This window comes from Chenopodium quinoa, unplaced genomic scaffold (assembly GCF_001683475.1).
Source record: "Chenopodium quinoa cultivar QQ74 unplaced genomic scaffold, ASM168347v1, whole genome shotgun sequence".
NCBI classification, from domain to species: domain Eukaryota; kingdom Viridiplantae; phylum Streptophyta; class Magnoliopsida; order Caryophyllales; family Amaranthaceae; genus Chenopodium; species Chenopodium quinoa.
The window spans coordinates 1,807,091-1,825,516 of NW_018745395.1; the positions used below are offsets into that span (position 1 = coordinate 1,807,091).

The 18,426-nt window shown below is 34.7% G+C and overlaps 1 protein-coding gene across 1 annotated transcript; it reads left to right on the plus strand.

Moving 5' to 3' along the window:
• The first annotated feature begins 737 nt into the window (after nucleotides 1-737).
• On the plus strand, nucleotides 738-16,825 carry LOC110712921. The gene is made up of 12 exons (XM_021891386.1): nucleotides 738-1,433; nucleotides 3,758-3,937; nucleotides 11,544-11,654; nucleotides 13,772-14,107; nucleotides 14,218-14,394; nucleotides 14,487-14,771; nucleotides 14,885-15,004; nucleotides 15,090-15,287; nucleotides 15,383-15,636; nucleotides 15,751-15,955; nucleotides 16,031-16,336; nucleotides 16,446-16,825. Exons 1-12 carry the CDS (start codon nucleotides 1,248-1,250, stop codon nucleotides 16,731-16,733), a joined length of 2,646 nt encoding a protein of 881 aa, XP_021747078.1. The 5' UTR covers nucleotides 738-1,247; the 3' UTR covers nucleotides 16,734-16,825.
• Nucleotides 16,826-18,426: the final 1,601 nt, after the last annotated feature.

An 18,426-nucleotide genomic window follows, 5' to 3' on the forward strand; every position in this document is an offset into this window, starting at 1 on the left:
TTCATTTGTACTATACCCACAACTTTGTAAATCAACAATATAATAAGAAAAAATATATGTATGAATGTTTTTTTTTTTTTAAAAAAGAAGAAGAATCTACCCTTGTGATGCTTCAATGACCAACGACTCCAACGCCCTCAATACATTCAAGCTTATATCCCTTTGCTCAAGCTTTCCTATTCGTTTTCCCCTATCTTCTTTCTCATCACTTTTGGGCTTTCAACTTTTTTTTTTTGGATTTCTACTTCATAATTTTTTTAATATTAATATAAAACGTAGAGAAAAGTACAAAAAACAAAATGTCAAATAAAAGTTATTAGCACTAAAATTCAGCGCGTGTATCATACGCATATCCTCCGACGAGAAAATAGGGGTAATTGTCGCAATTTGTTGACTTATATACCAATATGTCACCACATGTTAATTTTTATACCAATATGTCGCCGACAATAACTTTTATACCAATTTGTCATAAAGGTGTTAACTTTTATACCAATATGGTCAGTTAGCCCTTTTAGATACACCTACCTCTATATATCTTTGGATGTACGTACATAATAATTTTTTTTTTTGACATGTGTGAATTCAAAATCCACCGATCCTAAACCCATATAAAAAAAAATAATAATATAAAAAAAAATAAAACAGTTCAGATTTTGTCCTACCTAACTATCAATCTCAAACAACCTGTAAACTTCCCAGAAAGTCCACATTTAATAAACTATATGGAGTACATGGAAAAAATAAGTCTAATGAGATATTCATTTACTGTATTTTTATTGGAAAACAAGAAACATGATATAATAAATTATCTCGTTATATTATATATATATATACACCACCTCTCATTAACCAAGAACATTGTACCAATCTATTTCTTCATCTCCTAATCTCTTATTCTCTGATCTCCTTCCTCTTTAAACGCCACTATCAAAAAAGACTTCAAGCACAAAAAATTTCTCCAATGTTACCCTCATTTTTTTTTTTTTTCATTTCAACCATTTGACTTGTTCTTTTTTTCTATTCAATAAATAAAGATTTCAACTACATTATTATTATTCGCTTTTATGATTCTTTGACCATTACCATATTTTCTTAATAAAACAGCTAACTTTACGCTCCTAGATTTGTCATCATCTATTTCCAAGCTAACATTTGTAACTTGTTTGTTACAAGTATGACTAATTTTTTTGTTCAAAAAGTTTGATAAGTAAAACAGTAGTTGTCAAGCAAGTTATTAATCAAAAATGTGTCAAAGTAATAATTCATTGGTATTACTGTTACTTCTATGGATCATTGTAGCTGCCGGAGTGAGTCCGAAACCGGTGGCGGCCACGCAACGTCGAATATTGGTCGATACAGATGTTGATACGGACGACTTGTTCGCGTTGCTTTACCTCTTGAAGCTCAACAGATCAGAGTTTGACTTAAAGGTTTGTTTTTATTTATTTTTTTCAAGCTTTGCTCATTGCTTATAAGTTATAATCATCATCATTCTGCTCTTTTGCTATGTTTTTCGAAAATAATTTGATAAAATTAATAAATTTGTAGATGATTGAGGCATCAACGTGTGTTCTGATGCTACCAACCATATATTGAGTTATAATTATGCACATGGTTAAGCTTTTAAAGTTATTAATTATTTTTTCTTGAAGATATTTAAAGTATTAATTAATAATACGGTTGTTAATAATGTTTAGTTTTTTTTTTTTAATTTTAAAAACATAGTTTAAAAAAAAATTGAAAAATAGGAAAGAAGTCCTTCCTCCTTCAATTGTTGCCTAGTGGTAGCAAACTAGAATCTTGTTTATAAGATACTTCGTATAAAAGAGTGAGCAAATGCTTAAATATCTCTCAATTAAATGAAAGATTAATAATTAAACAAGTGAATTGATAGACATGTAAAGTCAAAATGTAACCGATAAAAATTGAATCAAATGAGAAGTTGTATATTAATACGGGAAAGTAGTAATGGAAATGCATAACAACGGTTATTTACTTCGTATGTAATTACATATATGTAAGAGAGTGGTATCATCGGATAATAAAATAATACCACTGGACATACGATAACACTATATATGCATATACTCAATAGTAGTGATGGAGTAGTGGTATTATATATGCATTTAATTATACTAAATTTATGTATAAATAGTACCACTAAATATTCAATGGTATTATATAAGCTTACAGTGCAACAATCAGCATGTGACCCTCCATCACATGAGACAGTTTGACCAAAAAATAGGTGGAGTCCACCTACAAACCTCTTTCTACGTATCTCACTCTTTACCATATGTATGTATTATATAGAATATTTTAATCATAGGTATTTACATTCCTACCTTTAAAAATCCACGATTAATACAATACCCAAACTCATAGAGTACAAGTGTCACATCTTGTGCATTTGTGTCCTGTACAGATATGCTGATATTTTCCAAACATATTAGTCAATAGTCATATATATGTACTTTGATTGGCCAACATATCATATCACACGAAGGTATTATCAGAAATTCAGAATTTACTATCATGTAATCTCCCCATTTTAAAATACTTGCTCCATTTCTTTGTGCGCGGAATTTTAGGAGAAATTGAATTAAGTAATAAAATATAAAGGTAATAGGGTAGGTGGAAGAGTAAAAAATTGTAAAAAGCAAAAGTAGTAAAGAGAATTGAAGGAAAGTTATTATGAAATTAATAAAACATGATTTATGTTGGGTCCATTAGATGAGAGAAATGAATAAAATATTTTAAAGTTTTATAAATAAGAAAATGGTGAAAATATTTAAAAACGGCCGAAAAAAGAAAGCGAAACAAGTATTTAAAAACGGTTGGTCAAAGTGTAACACTTATTTAGACAAGGAAGGACATTCATGTAATTACATATATGTACGAGTGTGGTATCATTGGATGATAAAATAATACCACTGAACCTATGGTGATACTATATATGTATTCGGTGTTACTTAATATGAGTATATGCATAAATAATACAACTGAAGATTCGATGGATCAATATAACCTTTGTCCACCAACTGACCTCTATCTTCCTATCTCTCTCCACTTTTCTCTCTTTACCATGTGCTTTTAGAATATTTTAATCTAATTATGTATTTAAAAATACATAACATTTCTCCCTTTAAAATTCCTCGGAGGGAGTATATATATACTTTTCGTTTCAATGTGACTCGAAAAAACCTAATTCAAATCATTAGTATAACTATAACACAATAATTTAGCATAACTTTATTACAAAATAGTCACGACTCGATCTAATTTCACCAAACTCGACTCAAGATCCGAATTAACACTGAAAGCTGACTTAGTGAATGGTATTGACCAAAAAATCTATTAACTATTACTAAAACAGAAGATGCTGACGTCACCACTACTCACGTGTCGCTTTCTTATTAAAAAAATTCCCGCCTAAATGCAATAAATGATGTCATCTATTTTTTTGTTTTCTTAAAGAGCTATCATATTTAACATTTTTTAAATTTAAATATTAGAAGATCTACATTACAACTAAAACCTATCAATTTATCGTACGAAATTGAAACAATTTTAAATAGCACTAATAAATGATATCCCACATTGAACTATGAATTGGACGACGTTGGATAGATATATATCATAATTTCGATGAAAATCATAATAGTCATTTATTTTTAAAATGTGCAAATTAAAAATATGTTTTATATAAACCGTGCATTGCACGGGTTCTAACCTAGTTTGTAATAAAATGTAGGCAGTGACAATCAATACAAACTCATGGACGAATGCTGGTCATGCTGTAAATCAAATATACGACTTATTATTTATGATGGGTCGTGACGATATTCCTGTTGGAGTTGGAGGTGAGGGTGGAATTTCAGAACGTGGTACAATTTCCCCTGATGTTGGTGGATACCTTCCTATCATCGAACAGGTGATCATCATTACTCACTTGATATGCACACAACTTTTTTTTTTTTTGTGACAAAAGAGCTATCAAATAAAAAGTAAAACAACAAAACACAACAATTGTCAACTAAAACTGAAAATACAGCAAATGATGTCGCCGAGCACAACCAGCCAACCAGTGAGCTGGAGTAACCCACAAACGGGGAACCTTTCGAACTTGGCAAACCAAAAGAGATTGTACTGAAGCCTGCAACTCCTGAATGAGACACCAAGCTGAAATTTCCATTGGATCAGAAGGGGGAAGTAGAGCAAGGAGGGAAGCACAATCTTTATGAACTCGAATTTTCAAAAAGCCTTTTCGGATAGCAAATTCTAAACCCCAAACACAAGCCTGAAGTTCAGACTGCAACGCTGAGTTTGCCATAAAAGCCTGACAACCTCCTCCCAATACCTTAGGAGAATGAAGATCACGAACTATCCAGCCTGCTCCCACCCTGTAAGAAGAACAATCCCAAGCCCCATCTACAATCAAACAAGCCGTAGGAGAAATATAAGGTAACCCCCGTAGACAAAGCCACTGGACATCCTTCCTAGTCTCAATACACACCAAACTCGTAGACTTTGAAGAACTCTTCCAATCCTTAGCCTGCATACTTCGAATAAACCAATCTGACACCAAACCAACAATTGTCCTAGGTGACCAAACAGCGTTCCTAAACCTCAATTGATTACGAGAAATCCAAATCGCCCAGAGGAGAGCAAATAACAAAGTAATTCCCTTCCAACATCGCACCGAAGAAAAGTGAGAAACAGTAGTCGAAAACCAAACAATAAATGGAGCAAATTGCATAAGATCCCATTGAATGCCCAACGCTCCAGATAGCCAAAGACTGCAAATAGCTGAACAATCTCTAAATGTATGAGACAAGGATTCCACTGTTTGATGACAAAAAGCACAAATTGGATCAACTAGGAGGCCTTGAGAATGGAGAATATATAACCGCTAAAGGAAGAGCGTCATGCAGTAATTTCCAATCAAAGATTTTCCACCGAGGAAGAATTGGTAAAGCCCTCCACCAAGCGAGAGAGATATGAAATTGAATATTAGGCATGACCCTAGGCTCACAAAGAAGGACATGTGCTGATTTCGTTGAAAAAACACCATTCCTAGTGAACTTCTAGTAAACAAAATCATCCATTAACCGCACAGGCCTATCCAACGAAAGAATTCTAGCAGCAGAGCTAGAATCAAACAACCTGTGAATAATAGTAGCATCCCACGCTCAAGAACGCGGATCAAGTAAAGAAGACACAAGAGTCGGTCAAACCGACTCAGGCGGAAGATCCTTGAAATGTACTGGTCCCCCCGGAACCCAAGAATCCTCCAAAATACGAACTCGAGAACCTGAATCAACCTCCCAAAATAGACCCTTCGACAAGGAGGAAAATCCCAAAATAAGACCCCTACAACCCCAGGAGGGACGAGAAGCCGAGATCGAGTCGAAGGAACTAAGAGCAGGATACATCATAAACAGAAGACGGGACACCAACAGCTGAGGGCACTGAATAAGCCGCCAACTCTGCTTGGCCAACAATGAGGAGTTAAAGGGGGAAATACTGCAAATCCCCAATCATCCTAGACCCTTCGGAAGATGGAGCAAAGACAAAGAACGAAGAGCCAACCCTCGATTAGAAGAAGAAGACTTCCACCAAAACCTAGCTACAAATTATCCATTCTTGAACATATAGAACCAGGAATTTTGAAAACAGACAAGATGTGATTAAATGATGCAATGAGCACTGAGTTGATGATAACAAGCTTAGACGCCGGCGAAAGTTGTAGAGATGCAAAGGCCTCCAAACGCTTAGCCACCTTGTCTAAGAGGAACCCGAACTCAGAGCATTTACTACGACCCAAATAAACAGGAATTCCCAAATAAGAACTCAATATAGATTCAGACCACATCTTTAAACAGCTAGACAGATAAGCTTGATAATCCTCAGGAGTATTAGGTTTAAACTTGACAAACGACTTCTGCAAATTCAGCATCTGACCTGAAACATCATAAAATGCAGAAAGCACACTCATTACATGTTCACACGTATGAGGAGAGTCTTGGAAGAATAACAAGGAGTCATCAACAAAGAACAAGTATGAAATAGTAGGAGCCCCCGTAGCTATTTTAACACCTTGAAAAAGGCCTTCAAATTCTTCCTTGCGAAGCATGCTGAAAGAACCTCCATACACAGAACAAACAAGTAGGGAGATAGAGGATCTCCTTGTCGCAAACCACGTTGAGGACAAAAACCCTCAGTAGGAGAACCATTAATTAGTACTTGATAAGAGACCGTAAAAACACACTGCATAATCAAATGAATCCAATAGGGAGGAAACCCAAAAACCTGAAGAACCTAACTAAGAAAGTCCCACTCAACTCTGTCATTATCTATTTTCATGTTTAACGTTAGGGCCGCATAAAAACGTTTCCTAGCTTTGGAAGCATTTATGAATAAAAGGATCTCATGCACCATTAGGCAATTATCAGACATCAACCTACCAGGGACAAAGGCATTCTGAAAATCTGAAACTATGTCTGGCAGAATCCCACAGAGATGCCGAGCAAGGCACTTAGAAATGACGTTACATAGTCCTATCGTTCTAAATTGAGAAACAAGTTCAGGGTGATCAACTTTAGGAAGCAAAACTAAGAATGTCTGGTTCCGATCTTTAAGCAAATAGCCATGAGCAAAAAAGAACTGAAAAGCATTCACAACATGATCACCCACCTCTGGGGATGTTAAAAAAACCCGACCCGGTTGTCCCGTCCCGATTTCCTGATGACCTGCAAAAAACCCAATGGGAAATTAGGATTTTTTTCCTGTTTTTTCCGGGTCGGGTACCCGTCCCGCTAAAATAACAACTTCGTGGGCTGGGACATGGGACAAGCTTTGCTATTCTCGGGTACCCAGATACCCGTTAAAAAAATAATACGTATTAATTTTCTTACTTCCCTAACCAGCCAGCCCACTTAAACTTAACGTTTCATTTTTTCGTTCTAAGTTATGTTATTCTTCAAAAACTATTTAGCCGCTATGCCTCTCTAATTCTCTAACCTCTAGTTTGTTCCACTGTATTCCAACCACTCTCTATATCTTTCATGTGGTTCTTCTTCTTCGGCGTATCGCACCGCCACAACTACACTACAATATCTCCATTAAATTTAATCTGCATAAAACTAAAGTTAATTTTTTTTTCAATTTCATATATACATGTACTAAAATTTTTAGATCTTAGTAATATTCTTCTCCAACCTCTTCATTATATGGTAAGTCGCTTTTTTAGTGTTCAAATGCCTGTCAAAATGATTGAACATTGCTGTTTTCATAATTGGATATTGATTTTAAGAACTTTGATTTTGATTTTTGGAAAATGTAGTCTAATTTATTGATCAGTAGCATATCTATTTGAAATAGATCACGGTCCAAGTGTCCAGTAGGCTAATTGTCTTTATATCAACGCCAACAAGCTATATCACATATTCATTCTTTTTTTTGTTAGAAATATTGAATTTATCAATGTGGCATAAGCCTTGTTCTTGAGATGTTTTTGAACTTGTTTATGTACTCGACAACATTAGCAAACAATTGGATGTTTAATTTCGATATCAACATTTGATTTTTTTTTTTAAAAAGGTAAGAAACCGGGTACCCAAAACGCGGGTGCCCGAGTTTTTCGGGTCGGGACATGGGCCGACCCTTCAACTACATGGTAATACAGGTACCCGCATTTTTGGGTACCCAAAAAACTGGGTATCCGGATTTGAACACCCCTACCCACCTCAGTCCAATAGGTCTTGAAAAAAGGTCGAAGGAAAACCATCACCCCGGAGACTTACCATCACCAATACTAAACATAGCCTGCTTAATCTCATTAGCGGAAAATGAAACTAGTAGGGACTGACGTTGTCTATCAGACAAAAAAGGAAGATTAAGGGAATCCCAAGAGAACTGAGAAACAGAAGGCCGATCTGATCGCCTACTATATAGAGACCTATAAAAATCCAAAACCAAAGAGCGAATGTCTCCCACATATGTAACCCAAGAGTCGGCATTGTCCTTAAGACCTAGAATAGTGTTCTTCCTGCGTCGAGCCTAAACTGCTGAAAATAGTAACCGAGTATGTTCATCACAAAATGCATCCTACTTCACTTTTGCTCGCTGTCTCCAATAAAGAAACGCCGCCTGCGCCTCCGCAATCTTTCCCATCCTAAAAGTGCTAAACAAACACCGCCTATTCTGAAAATCAAGAGCTAAAGAAGCATTAGTAACATCCACAACCAAAGTTTTCCTATCAATGCCCCACTCCTTGTTGTGAGAGACACACCAGGCCAGTAGACAATGACGAAGAACACAGATTCTTCTGGACAAGGAAAACATAAGAGACCCAGAAATGTGATCAGCAAAAATAGTCTTAACCATAGCAGCAACTTCCACAGAGTGTAGGCACCAGTTTTCAATTCTATAAGGCCTTTATATCTACCACCAGGCAAGGAGTCACATAAAATAATAACTGCATGATCTGAAAACAAAATAGGCTGGTGATGAACAGAAGTAGCCTGCCAATCCTGAAGCCAATAGGAAGTAGCATAAGCTTTATCTAATCTCTCAAAGGTGGGGTCCAAAACCGTTCTCCCATTTATCCAAGTGAAAGACGGTTCTAAAAACGGAATATCAAGTAAACCGTTGTTCAATTTCCATTGTATAAAATCATGATGACCCGGAATGTCCAGATTACCTCCGACCTTATCCGATAAATATTCAACCTGGTTAAAATCCACAACTAACACAACATTCGGATAATTAGCGATAATACTAAAGATTTTGGACCACACGGACATACGATCAGTAACGTTAGGAGCTCCATACAGAAAAAGAACATACTTTATAACCAAGTTCTCCACAATTCCACACAATACTAGCGAAGAAACCAAAAGAGAAAAAACCACAATTGGGGAAAACCAAAACACACAAAGCCCACCACTAAGGCCTACTGAATCTACACCTTCAAACCCTGAAAAAGACAAGGATGATAACTTTTGCATTACAGAATTTACAGACACCATAGTATTAGCTAAAAACACAATATCGACACCATGAGAGCGGACTAAGGACGCGATGTAAGGAACTTTAGGGGAGTCCGCCTAACCCAAACCCCTACAGTTCCAAGACACAATTTTCATCTATCTCCTTGTGGCCTTGAAAGGGAGGCCACCAAGCCCTAAGAAGAAAAACCAGAAGGAGACACCTGAGTTGGAAAAGAAGTACCAATCCCTTTATGTTTCTTAAAAGGAAGACAAGAAACACAACCAGGATCATCAACCTCTAAACATTTTTGGTCAAAATAAATAAAACATTGAATTCTCAACAAAGCTCGAACCCGATCTCTTCTTAGGACAAACAGACTTCACCCATCCTTTCATTTTTCCATGGCGTTTAAACAAATTCGGCCCAACCCTCTGTAATGACAAAGTTGCGGAGCCTTCTTCAACAGAACTGACGATGAAATAGAAAAATTTGGCCGTTTGTGTGGGTAGAATCTTGTATTTAACTTAATATTATTGGCAGGTGATGGTTAACAGGATCAGGACAATGTTGGTTTCTTTGCGGAGCGTGCAAGGGTTTTTTATGGACTGAGAGCATAGGTTGGGTTGATGTTTGGCACAGTTTAATTGGAGCAGGTTTAAAAGGAGTATCGTGTTCTATGTGAATTATCCTCTTCTTCAAAGGGGATAAGGATGGATTAACAAACAACATTGGTCTTTTTCTGGTCGGCTTACTCTGGGAACCCTGTTCTAACATAGCATCCCTGTCACGAACATTGTCACATAAGAAGAGAAAAATATAGTTGAACTTCTGGACTTTAATTTCCCCAAATTTAATCCACTGCTTTGATACCCACTCTTGAATTCGAGTCTCTAAGAATTCGGTAGTCTACAAATCTGCCAAATACAAGTAGAAGATGCAAACAGGGGTTGTAGCTTAAGGACTATCGATTATTTTGGGGTTTACAACCACAAGAACTCTGATTCGATTGAAGTTCTACCATTTTAATTGAAAGAGGAAAGAAGCAATCGGGGGAAAACAACTTCGTGAACCAGGTCGCAACACCGACCGAAATGAACAGAGTAATGAAGGAAAAACCACTAAAGCTATTATTTTCCATTGAAAACTATTGATCTTTACTCAATTCTTAGCTAATTCACTTTGCAAAGGAGGTAGTTCGGAGGAGGATTTGAGGATGGCCAGTCGGTGGAGGAAATTAGGAAGAAGGCTCTAGTTTCCTATAGAGAGAAGCTCTCATTTTTAGAGAGAAATCTGTTAGAAAAGTTATACTTCCTCTGTTCTTTTTTACTTCACCTGTTTCTTTTATTACGCTTGCTAATGTAAAACTTTAACGATCAATAATTTAAATGCTCCATAAGTAAAAATTATAAAAGTTATATATTATGATAGTACTTATTGAAACGAATCCAAAAAGATCATACATGAATATATTTTTTCTTACGTATTATTCACAAAAGACAGTCAAAGAAGGGGTGGTGAATAGTGTAAAAGTCAAAACGGGTCAAGTAATAAAGAACGGAGGAAGTATGAATAATCTAATTCTTGTGCACAACTTTATCATAGCGTACAAGTATTTGTTTTTACAATATTATTTGCACTTTTTTGAATTTTAATCTTTACTAACGAGACAATTTTGTTCATAAATAAAATTGATTTTCCGTGTTAAACAAAATTATAAAAGCTAATGAGCGCCCCCGGGACGTTAGATAAGAGAATTAAAGTGCAAATATTAGAGTAAAATTAACATTAATTACACTGAACAACGCGTGATTTTGTCATGAATTCCTAAGTTAATACCATTTCAACCAATATTATTTATCCTTATCTAACGCTCTGGGGAGCTCGTTAGCAAGATCGTTATATATACTTGTTATTAGTAATGGTCAAATCCTTCATTAAAGTGTTAAATTTAAATAAGTATTGCATGTGAATAAGGTAAAAAGTGAAAATGATAAATGTTTGGTGAAATTAAAAAAATTAATTCGGTGACAGGAAAAATGTGTATTTCACTTTAGTAAAAATAAGTTCAATTTAATAACATTAATTTCAGTTCAGTAAAAATAATTTCAATTCAATAAAAATAAGTCTAGTTTAGTAAAATTCAATTTTGTTAAAGAAGAATTTTAATAGAAAATCAGTAAAAATAATTTTAGTTTAGCAAAAATAATTTCAGTTCAGTAAAATTAATTTAAGTTCAGTAAAAATAATTTAAGTTCAGCAAATATAATTTTGTTTCAGTGAAAATAATTTCAATTCAGCAAAAATAAGGTGAAGTGAACGGGGCCTTAATAGATATTAGTAAGGGTCTGTTCTCTTCATATTATTTTCATTTCAGTTCAGTTCAGCTCTAATAAATTAAGTTAACTTAAATTAAGTTCAGTTAAGTTCTTAATATCCTTCTCTCATAAAATATTTAGTTTAGTTCAGTTCATCTCCAATAAGTTTAGTTTAGTTCAGTTAATTTTTGTAAGATTTCCAAATTCTTGCCTAAATCTCTTGATAAACAGGGCATGACAACCGCAGGATATTGTCGATATAGGCAAGCCATTCCTATTGGTCAAGGTGGACGATTGGACATTGATACAAATTTTGGTCTTCGTAAATCATTTCTTCCCCAGGTAAATACATTAAAATAAATTGCTAAGTTGAACTTATTTTTACTGATTAAAAATTAATTTTACTGATCTAAAATTATTTTTATTGAATACTTCGTATTGTTTATTTTTAGTTGAAGTGAATAGGGCATCAATGGAATAGTTAGGGTAAAATAAATTATAAAAAAAAGTAAGTGATGTTAATATTTTATTGAAAATTGATGGATGTAAGAAGAAAAAAATAACACACAATACTTGTTTTGAGTGGTGACCATGGAAAGAGAGATACGGGGTAGATTTACTTCCTCCGCCCACTATTATGTGTAACAGAACCTTATTATTTATGATATATAAAATAATCATTTATTGCATAATAGTGGGCGGAGGGAGTATGATATTAAAATAGGAAAGTTTCTCAAAAATAGAAGTGTAATACTTTAAAAAACAGTCTCATTTGCTAATTACTACGTATAAGGCCATGTTTACTTCACCTTAAAAAATATAATATAAAGTAAAAATAATTCCAGTTCATTAAAATTAAGGTCAATTCAGTAAAAATAAGTACAGTTCAGTGAAAATAATTTTAGTTCAGTAAAAATAAGTAAAGTTCAATAACTATTAAAAAGAAATATAATAGAAAATCAGTAAATATAATTTCAATTCAGCAAAAATAATTTCAATTCACTAAAGTTAATTTTTGTTCAGTAAAAACAATATAAGTTCAGCAAAAATAATTTCAGTTTAGTAAAAATAATTTTAGTTCAAAAAAAATAAGAAGAAGTGAACAGAGCCTAATATTTTAAAAAATGGCGGAAATTTATAAACATGTTTTAAATACCAGTATTACTTCCACCTTTTTCAAATTAATTTACCCATTTCACTTTTAACAACATTTGTGAATTATAGATACGAAAATATATAGTGAGGTGGGATCTTGGTACATGTGATTGCATTTTAGTAAATATATACATTCAATTGAATTTTTGTGATTCACCAAATTCCATCAAGGTTTTCAAAATTCACCAAATATCACTGACAAACAATACAATGATACCTCGTCCCACTAATAGCATATGAACGTTAGTTTTCCGTTAATGGAATTCTTATATTTTTTTTTAATTCTTATTTCACCAAATTAAATGCCTTTACATTTAAAAATTAATACACAATAATTATTTATTTTAATGAATAAAAATAACACTTTTTTCGATTTTCGTTACAAATATTGTTCAGGTAAGGTTTTGGGGGTCATTTTGCCCCTTTTATGGATACAAATTAAGCTCGAAATTGGCAACAAAATAACGTATATACCCCGTTTCGCATTTTTTCCTGAAAAAAATATTACGATCTCAACATACAAAACGGGGCATATATGTTATTTTTTTTGTCAATTCCAAGCTTAAATTGAACCCATAAAGGGTCTACAATGACCCCCTAAATCTTACCTAATCAACTTTCATGGTTAAAAAATAATGACACGATAATCGAAATATTTTTGGACACGTAAAACGGAGCATTTGTACCTATAAAGAGTCAAAATGACCCTAAAACCTCACCCGATCAATTTTGACGGTTAAAAAATAACACGCTAATCGAAATATTTTTAAAACACAAAACGGAGCATTAACGTTATTTTTTTGTCAATTCCGAGCTTAATTTGTAGTCATAAAGGGTTAAAATGACCCTTAAAACTATACCCGAGCAATGTTTGCCCAGAAAAATCAATAAAAAGTATTATATTTATTAATTAAAATAAACCAATCTTATCATGACACGTGTCATAATTTAATTCTTATTGACTAATAAAGTTAACGGCTGTTAGTCATTAATGCCATTTGGTGAATTTTTTAAAAGCTCGATGGCATTTGACGAATTTTGAAAACTTAATGACATTTGGTGAATTTTGTAAGTACTCAGTGACATTTGGTGAAATAGGCGAAAAAATAATGTATCATTTAATTTAGAAAAGAGGAAGTATTACTTCAATTCCTGTGTCGTGGAAAGTTTAACTTATTTGGCATTTACAAAGTCTCTAATTAATGTAGTTCCTCTTTGATCGTGTTCATCTTCACTTACGCACAAGTTAAAATTATTTTTCAAGGATTTAAGCTAATGAAATTAAGTTTTCAATATGGAATTAGGGAAGAAGAAGATATTTGCCTCTTCATCAACCTTCATCACAAGAAGTGATGATTGATGTCATATCAAAAGGTCCAACTACTGTATTTCTTATTGGGGTACACACAAATTTTGCCCTTTTTCTTATGAGTAACCCCCTGCTAAAGAAGAATGTTGAACACATATATATTATGGGTGGAGGTGTGAGATCAAAGAATCCAACAGGTTGTTGCCCCAAAAATGCTACCGCCTCGTGTAAGCCCGAGCAGTGTGGTGATCATGGTAACATGTACACTGATTATACGAGTAACCCTTATGCAGAGTTTAACATGTTTGGAGATCCTTTCGCCGCGTACCAGGTTGATTTGATCAATCTTTTGACAATCTAATAATGAGACATTGGCAAAAGTATATTATTCATGTGCTAAGACATATATATACATTGGTTTGGTTTTATATTTTATAATAGGTGGTTCACTCAGGAATTCCGATTACACTTGTGCCATTAGATGCAACAAACACAATTCCCATAACAAAACAATTCTTTGAAGCATTCGAGTCGAATCAGAAGACCTATGAGGCTCAATATTGCTTCAAGTCTTTGAAGTTTCAACGCGATACCTGGTTTAATGACCAATTTTACTCAGTATGTTCCCACAACTATTGGTGAGATTTCTTGAATGTTAGATGGATTCTACGATGTATGCTAAGGTAGTATACAATTGTTTTAATTTTCAGAGCTATTTTATGTGGGACTCTTTCATGGCCGGTGTAGCAGTCTCGATCATGAGTACTCCAAATAACACAAATGGTGAAAATGACTACGCCGAAATGGAGTACATGAGCATAACTGTCCGTACTTCAAACAAGCCTTATGGGGTATTAGATGGATCAAATCCTTTTTTTGATGGACGTAAGACGCCAAAGTTTCACCTAGAGAAACATGGGGTGCACAGTGGTCATGTACAAAAGTCACTCCGAGATCCTTTCTGTATTGTCGAGAATAATAAAGGAAGATGCAAGGTAGATTTTCGTAACATCTATGTTAATGCTTCAAGTTTTAGTTTTCATTATGCTTTTTTTTTATATTTTTCTTAACATTTTTATATGATCATCCTCAAATATATATATTGTAGGATGGCTATACTGAGGAGGTAGGTCATGGCGGTGTACGAGTTCTTGTTGCCACAAGAGCTAAGTCAAATAAGGATCCTGGTAGCCCTCTTGACAGAGAGTTCTTCATAAACTTCTTGGATGTAAGTAATTTTTAAAAATATTTATTATTCAAATTTGATAAATGAAAAAAAGAAGTCAATTAATATGCATTCTTATTATGTGCAGGTTTTGAATCGACCTAAACAATCTGGAAGGTTCAACCTTACTACACAATTTCCTCATTACAAGGAAGTGTTTTATACACCAGACTTGAGAGCTAAAAAGCTCGGAAAGCCTGTCATTTTTGACATGGATATGAGTCCAGGAGACTTCCTTGCTCTTTTCTACCTACTTAAAGTGCCAGTTGAAGTACTCGATCTCCGAGTACGTTAGATCTCTTTGATTTTGTAGAGTTTAATTTTCTAAGAATGAATTTAATTTTCCTCAATTGCCATCTGATGCAAATGTTTCTGAACCAGGCAATATTTGTAACTCCAACAGGGTGGGCAAATGCTGCAACCATAGATGTTGTATACGACGTATTGCATATGATGGGCCGAGATGACATTAAGGTAGGTCTAGGAGATTCTTTTGCAAGAAACCAGTCAGATGCTGTGAACTCTGCCGTTGGAGACTGCAAATACGTGAAAGCAATCCCTCATGGGAGTGGTGGATTTTTGGACTCTGACACCTTATATGGACTTGCAAGAGATTTACCACGCAGTCCAAGAAGGTTAAATTCATCCTACGCCTTATCCTTTGCATAAATGTAGATTTGTTAAATGAACTATATGTACATGATACCTCCATAGAGTGTCAAAGTTACTCTTTAACATTTTGGTTTCAGGTACACTGCAGAAAACTCTGTAAAATTCGGAGCTCCACGTGATACCGATCATCCTGAACTGCGGCAACCCCTAGCACTAGAGATATGGGAGAATGTTACAAATACAATCAGTCAAAAGAGAAAGATAACAATATTAACGAACGGACCATTGACAACCTTATCAAAAATACTCTCTTTAGATAAAAATGCAGTGTCTAAAATTCAGGTTGGTAAATAGAATTTTTTTTTTTCTTCCATTATACCTTGTTTAACATGCACTGACAATACGTTTATGTCTCAGGATGTGTTTGTTTTAGGAGGACACATAAATATTAATGGTACTTATGGCAAAGGGAACCTGTTTACCATGCCATCAAACAAATATGCTGAATTCAATATGTTTCTTGACCCTTTGTCTGCAAACATGGTGATTGAATCCAAACTTCCTATAACATTGATTCCATTGGGAGCTCAGCGACAGGTTAGCTCGATTCCTTCATTCCTAAACAGGCTTTCTCGGGCAGAGAACACCCCAGAAGCACGGTTTACACACAGGCTTGTGTCGAAGCTGCTTAGCTTACAAAAACAATATCAATATCAACATGTGGTAAGTCAGCTAAAATTGTTAAAATTCTACGAACTTTTGTTACTTTTAATCTTATAAAAACATGAAAGTTATACCATAAAAAAGTGAAGTGATAATAAAATTGATGCAGGGTATGTTTATGGGGGAGATCCTTGGTGCTGTAATCTTGGCTGATTTTTATCCATTTATAAACTCGAGCTTCCAAGTTAAGCCGATCAAAGTCCTTGCAACAGGCAGTGAAGATACAGATGGACAAATGATAATAGATGCTAAAAACGGAACACAAGTGAGAATATTAGAAAGTGTTAATGAAAAGAAATACTATGATTCATTTGCAAATCGAATTGGTAATAAGAACCAATCTGCTGTGGTGGGAAGTTTTTCGGAACAGAGAAGAATATGGACTAGAGTACATTAAGTGAATGAATTTGTATAATTTATTAAAGAAACATGTATAATTTGTACTGAAATGCGAAGTCTATAATGCAATGAGTACAAGAAAAGCAAATACATCACAAGATAGAAAAGAAAATGGTCTTTCATGTTCATTTTCTCAACATAATTCTTCTTGACTTGCTCTTATCTTTTCTTGCAAGCTCATCAACAACCGCTAAAGTGATGGTGGTATTGGTGTGTTGTGTGTATATGGTGGCCTGACTAAGGGAAAAAGGCAGAGTTAGATACATTGTCCTCTTCTTTTCTTACCTTTTTTTAGGAGAAGCAATGTCACGAGCCTCTCATACCTTGAGCTGTCAAAAGCTAACCCAACCCGAAATACCGACTCGAACACGATTATTAACCGACCCGTTTTAACTTGGAAAAATGGTGACCCGAACCCGATCTCACCCGACCTGAAACCAACCTAGACCCGAGTTAACCCGAGTAATTGAGACCCGAACTCGAACATGAACCGACCTGGAGATGACCCAACCCGAATATAACCCGTAAATTATTGACCTAAACCGAATCCAACCTGAACTGAAATGGACTCAAACCTGTTTTAACACCCGTCAAACCTGAATTTAACCCGGCCTGTTACTAATCAAACCTGAATTCGACCTGTTCCTAATCCAACCCTAATTTAACCCGACCTGTTACTAACCCGACTCGAAATTCAACCCGATTTGTAACAAAACCGATTTGAAATCAACACGACTTGTTATTGACCCGACTCGAATTCAACCCGAATTGTTATTGACCCGACCCAAAATCAAGTCGACTTGTTTTTAACCCAACTCAAAATAAACTCTGACTTATTATTTTATACATCTTTATTATTGTAGATATTGACTAGTTAAATGAAGATATATGCTATATATACTCTAATCTACTTGTTTAGTCGTAACTTTGTAAGGCTGAAACTACTATGTTAATGTTGATTAAAGTATTTTGTCTTGGATGCAGGGAAGCCAAGTCAGTCTAGTAAAAGATTATAACCCAAAAATTATTAACTTGAATAAAACCCACTTGAACTCAAGAATGACCCGACTTGATTATAACCCGCAAATTATTGACTTGAACCAAACCCGACTCAAATCCGAGAATGACTCGACCTGATCATAACCCGCAAATTATTGACTTGAACCGAACCCGATTCGAACTCAAGAATGAATCTAACCCGTTTTAACTCGTGAAAAACTGAATTAAACCGATCTATTATTCACCGACCCGAATGTGACCCGACATGTTATTAACCTGACCTAAACTCGACCCAAACCCGATAAGGTGTATGACCCGACGTGATCCGACGCAAGCATGACCCAACCCGAACCTGACCCGCATAGGGTACGACATTAATCCAAATGGACCCGATCTGAATTGACTCGACCCACACTTACCCGATCTTTCTACCGAATTGACAGCTCTAGTTGTACCCAAGAAGAGCGAGCACTTTCTTTAGCAACGTTTCGCGGCAAAATCATTTCCCTTTAACTTTAAAAATATTGTATTGTTGCTAACCATATTCAGGGTAACTATTTGACTATTATTATAATCATAAATGTATGTATAATATATATGAGAAAATTTTGTCAATAACTACCAATTAAAGTGCATATTTTAAAAACAACTGTCTATTAATTTTTTTTTAAAAAGTCCTGTCAAAAAACCAA

Coding starts and splice junctions, on each gene's coding strand:
- LOC110712921 (XM_021891386.1), top strand. CDS start 1,248: ATGTGTCAAAGTAATAATTCATTGGTATTACTGTTACTTCTATGGATC. Junction 14,108..14,217: donor ATCCTTTCGCCGCGTACCAG/GTTGATTTGATC, acceptor ATTTTATAATAG/GTGGTTCACTCAGGAATTCC. Junction 15,637..15,750: donor TTACCACGCAGTCCAAGAAG/GTTAAATTCATC, acceptor TTTTGGTTTCAG/GTACACTGCAGAAAACTCTG.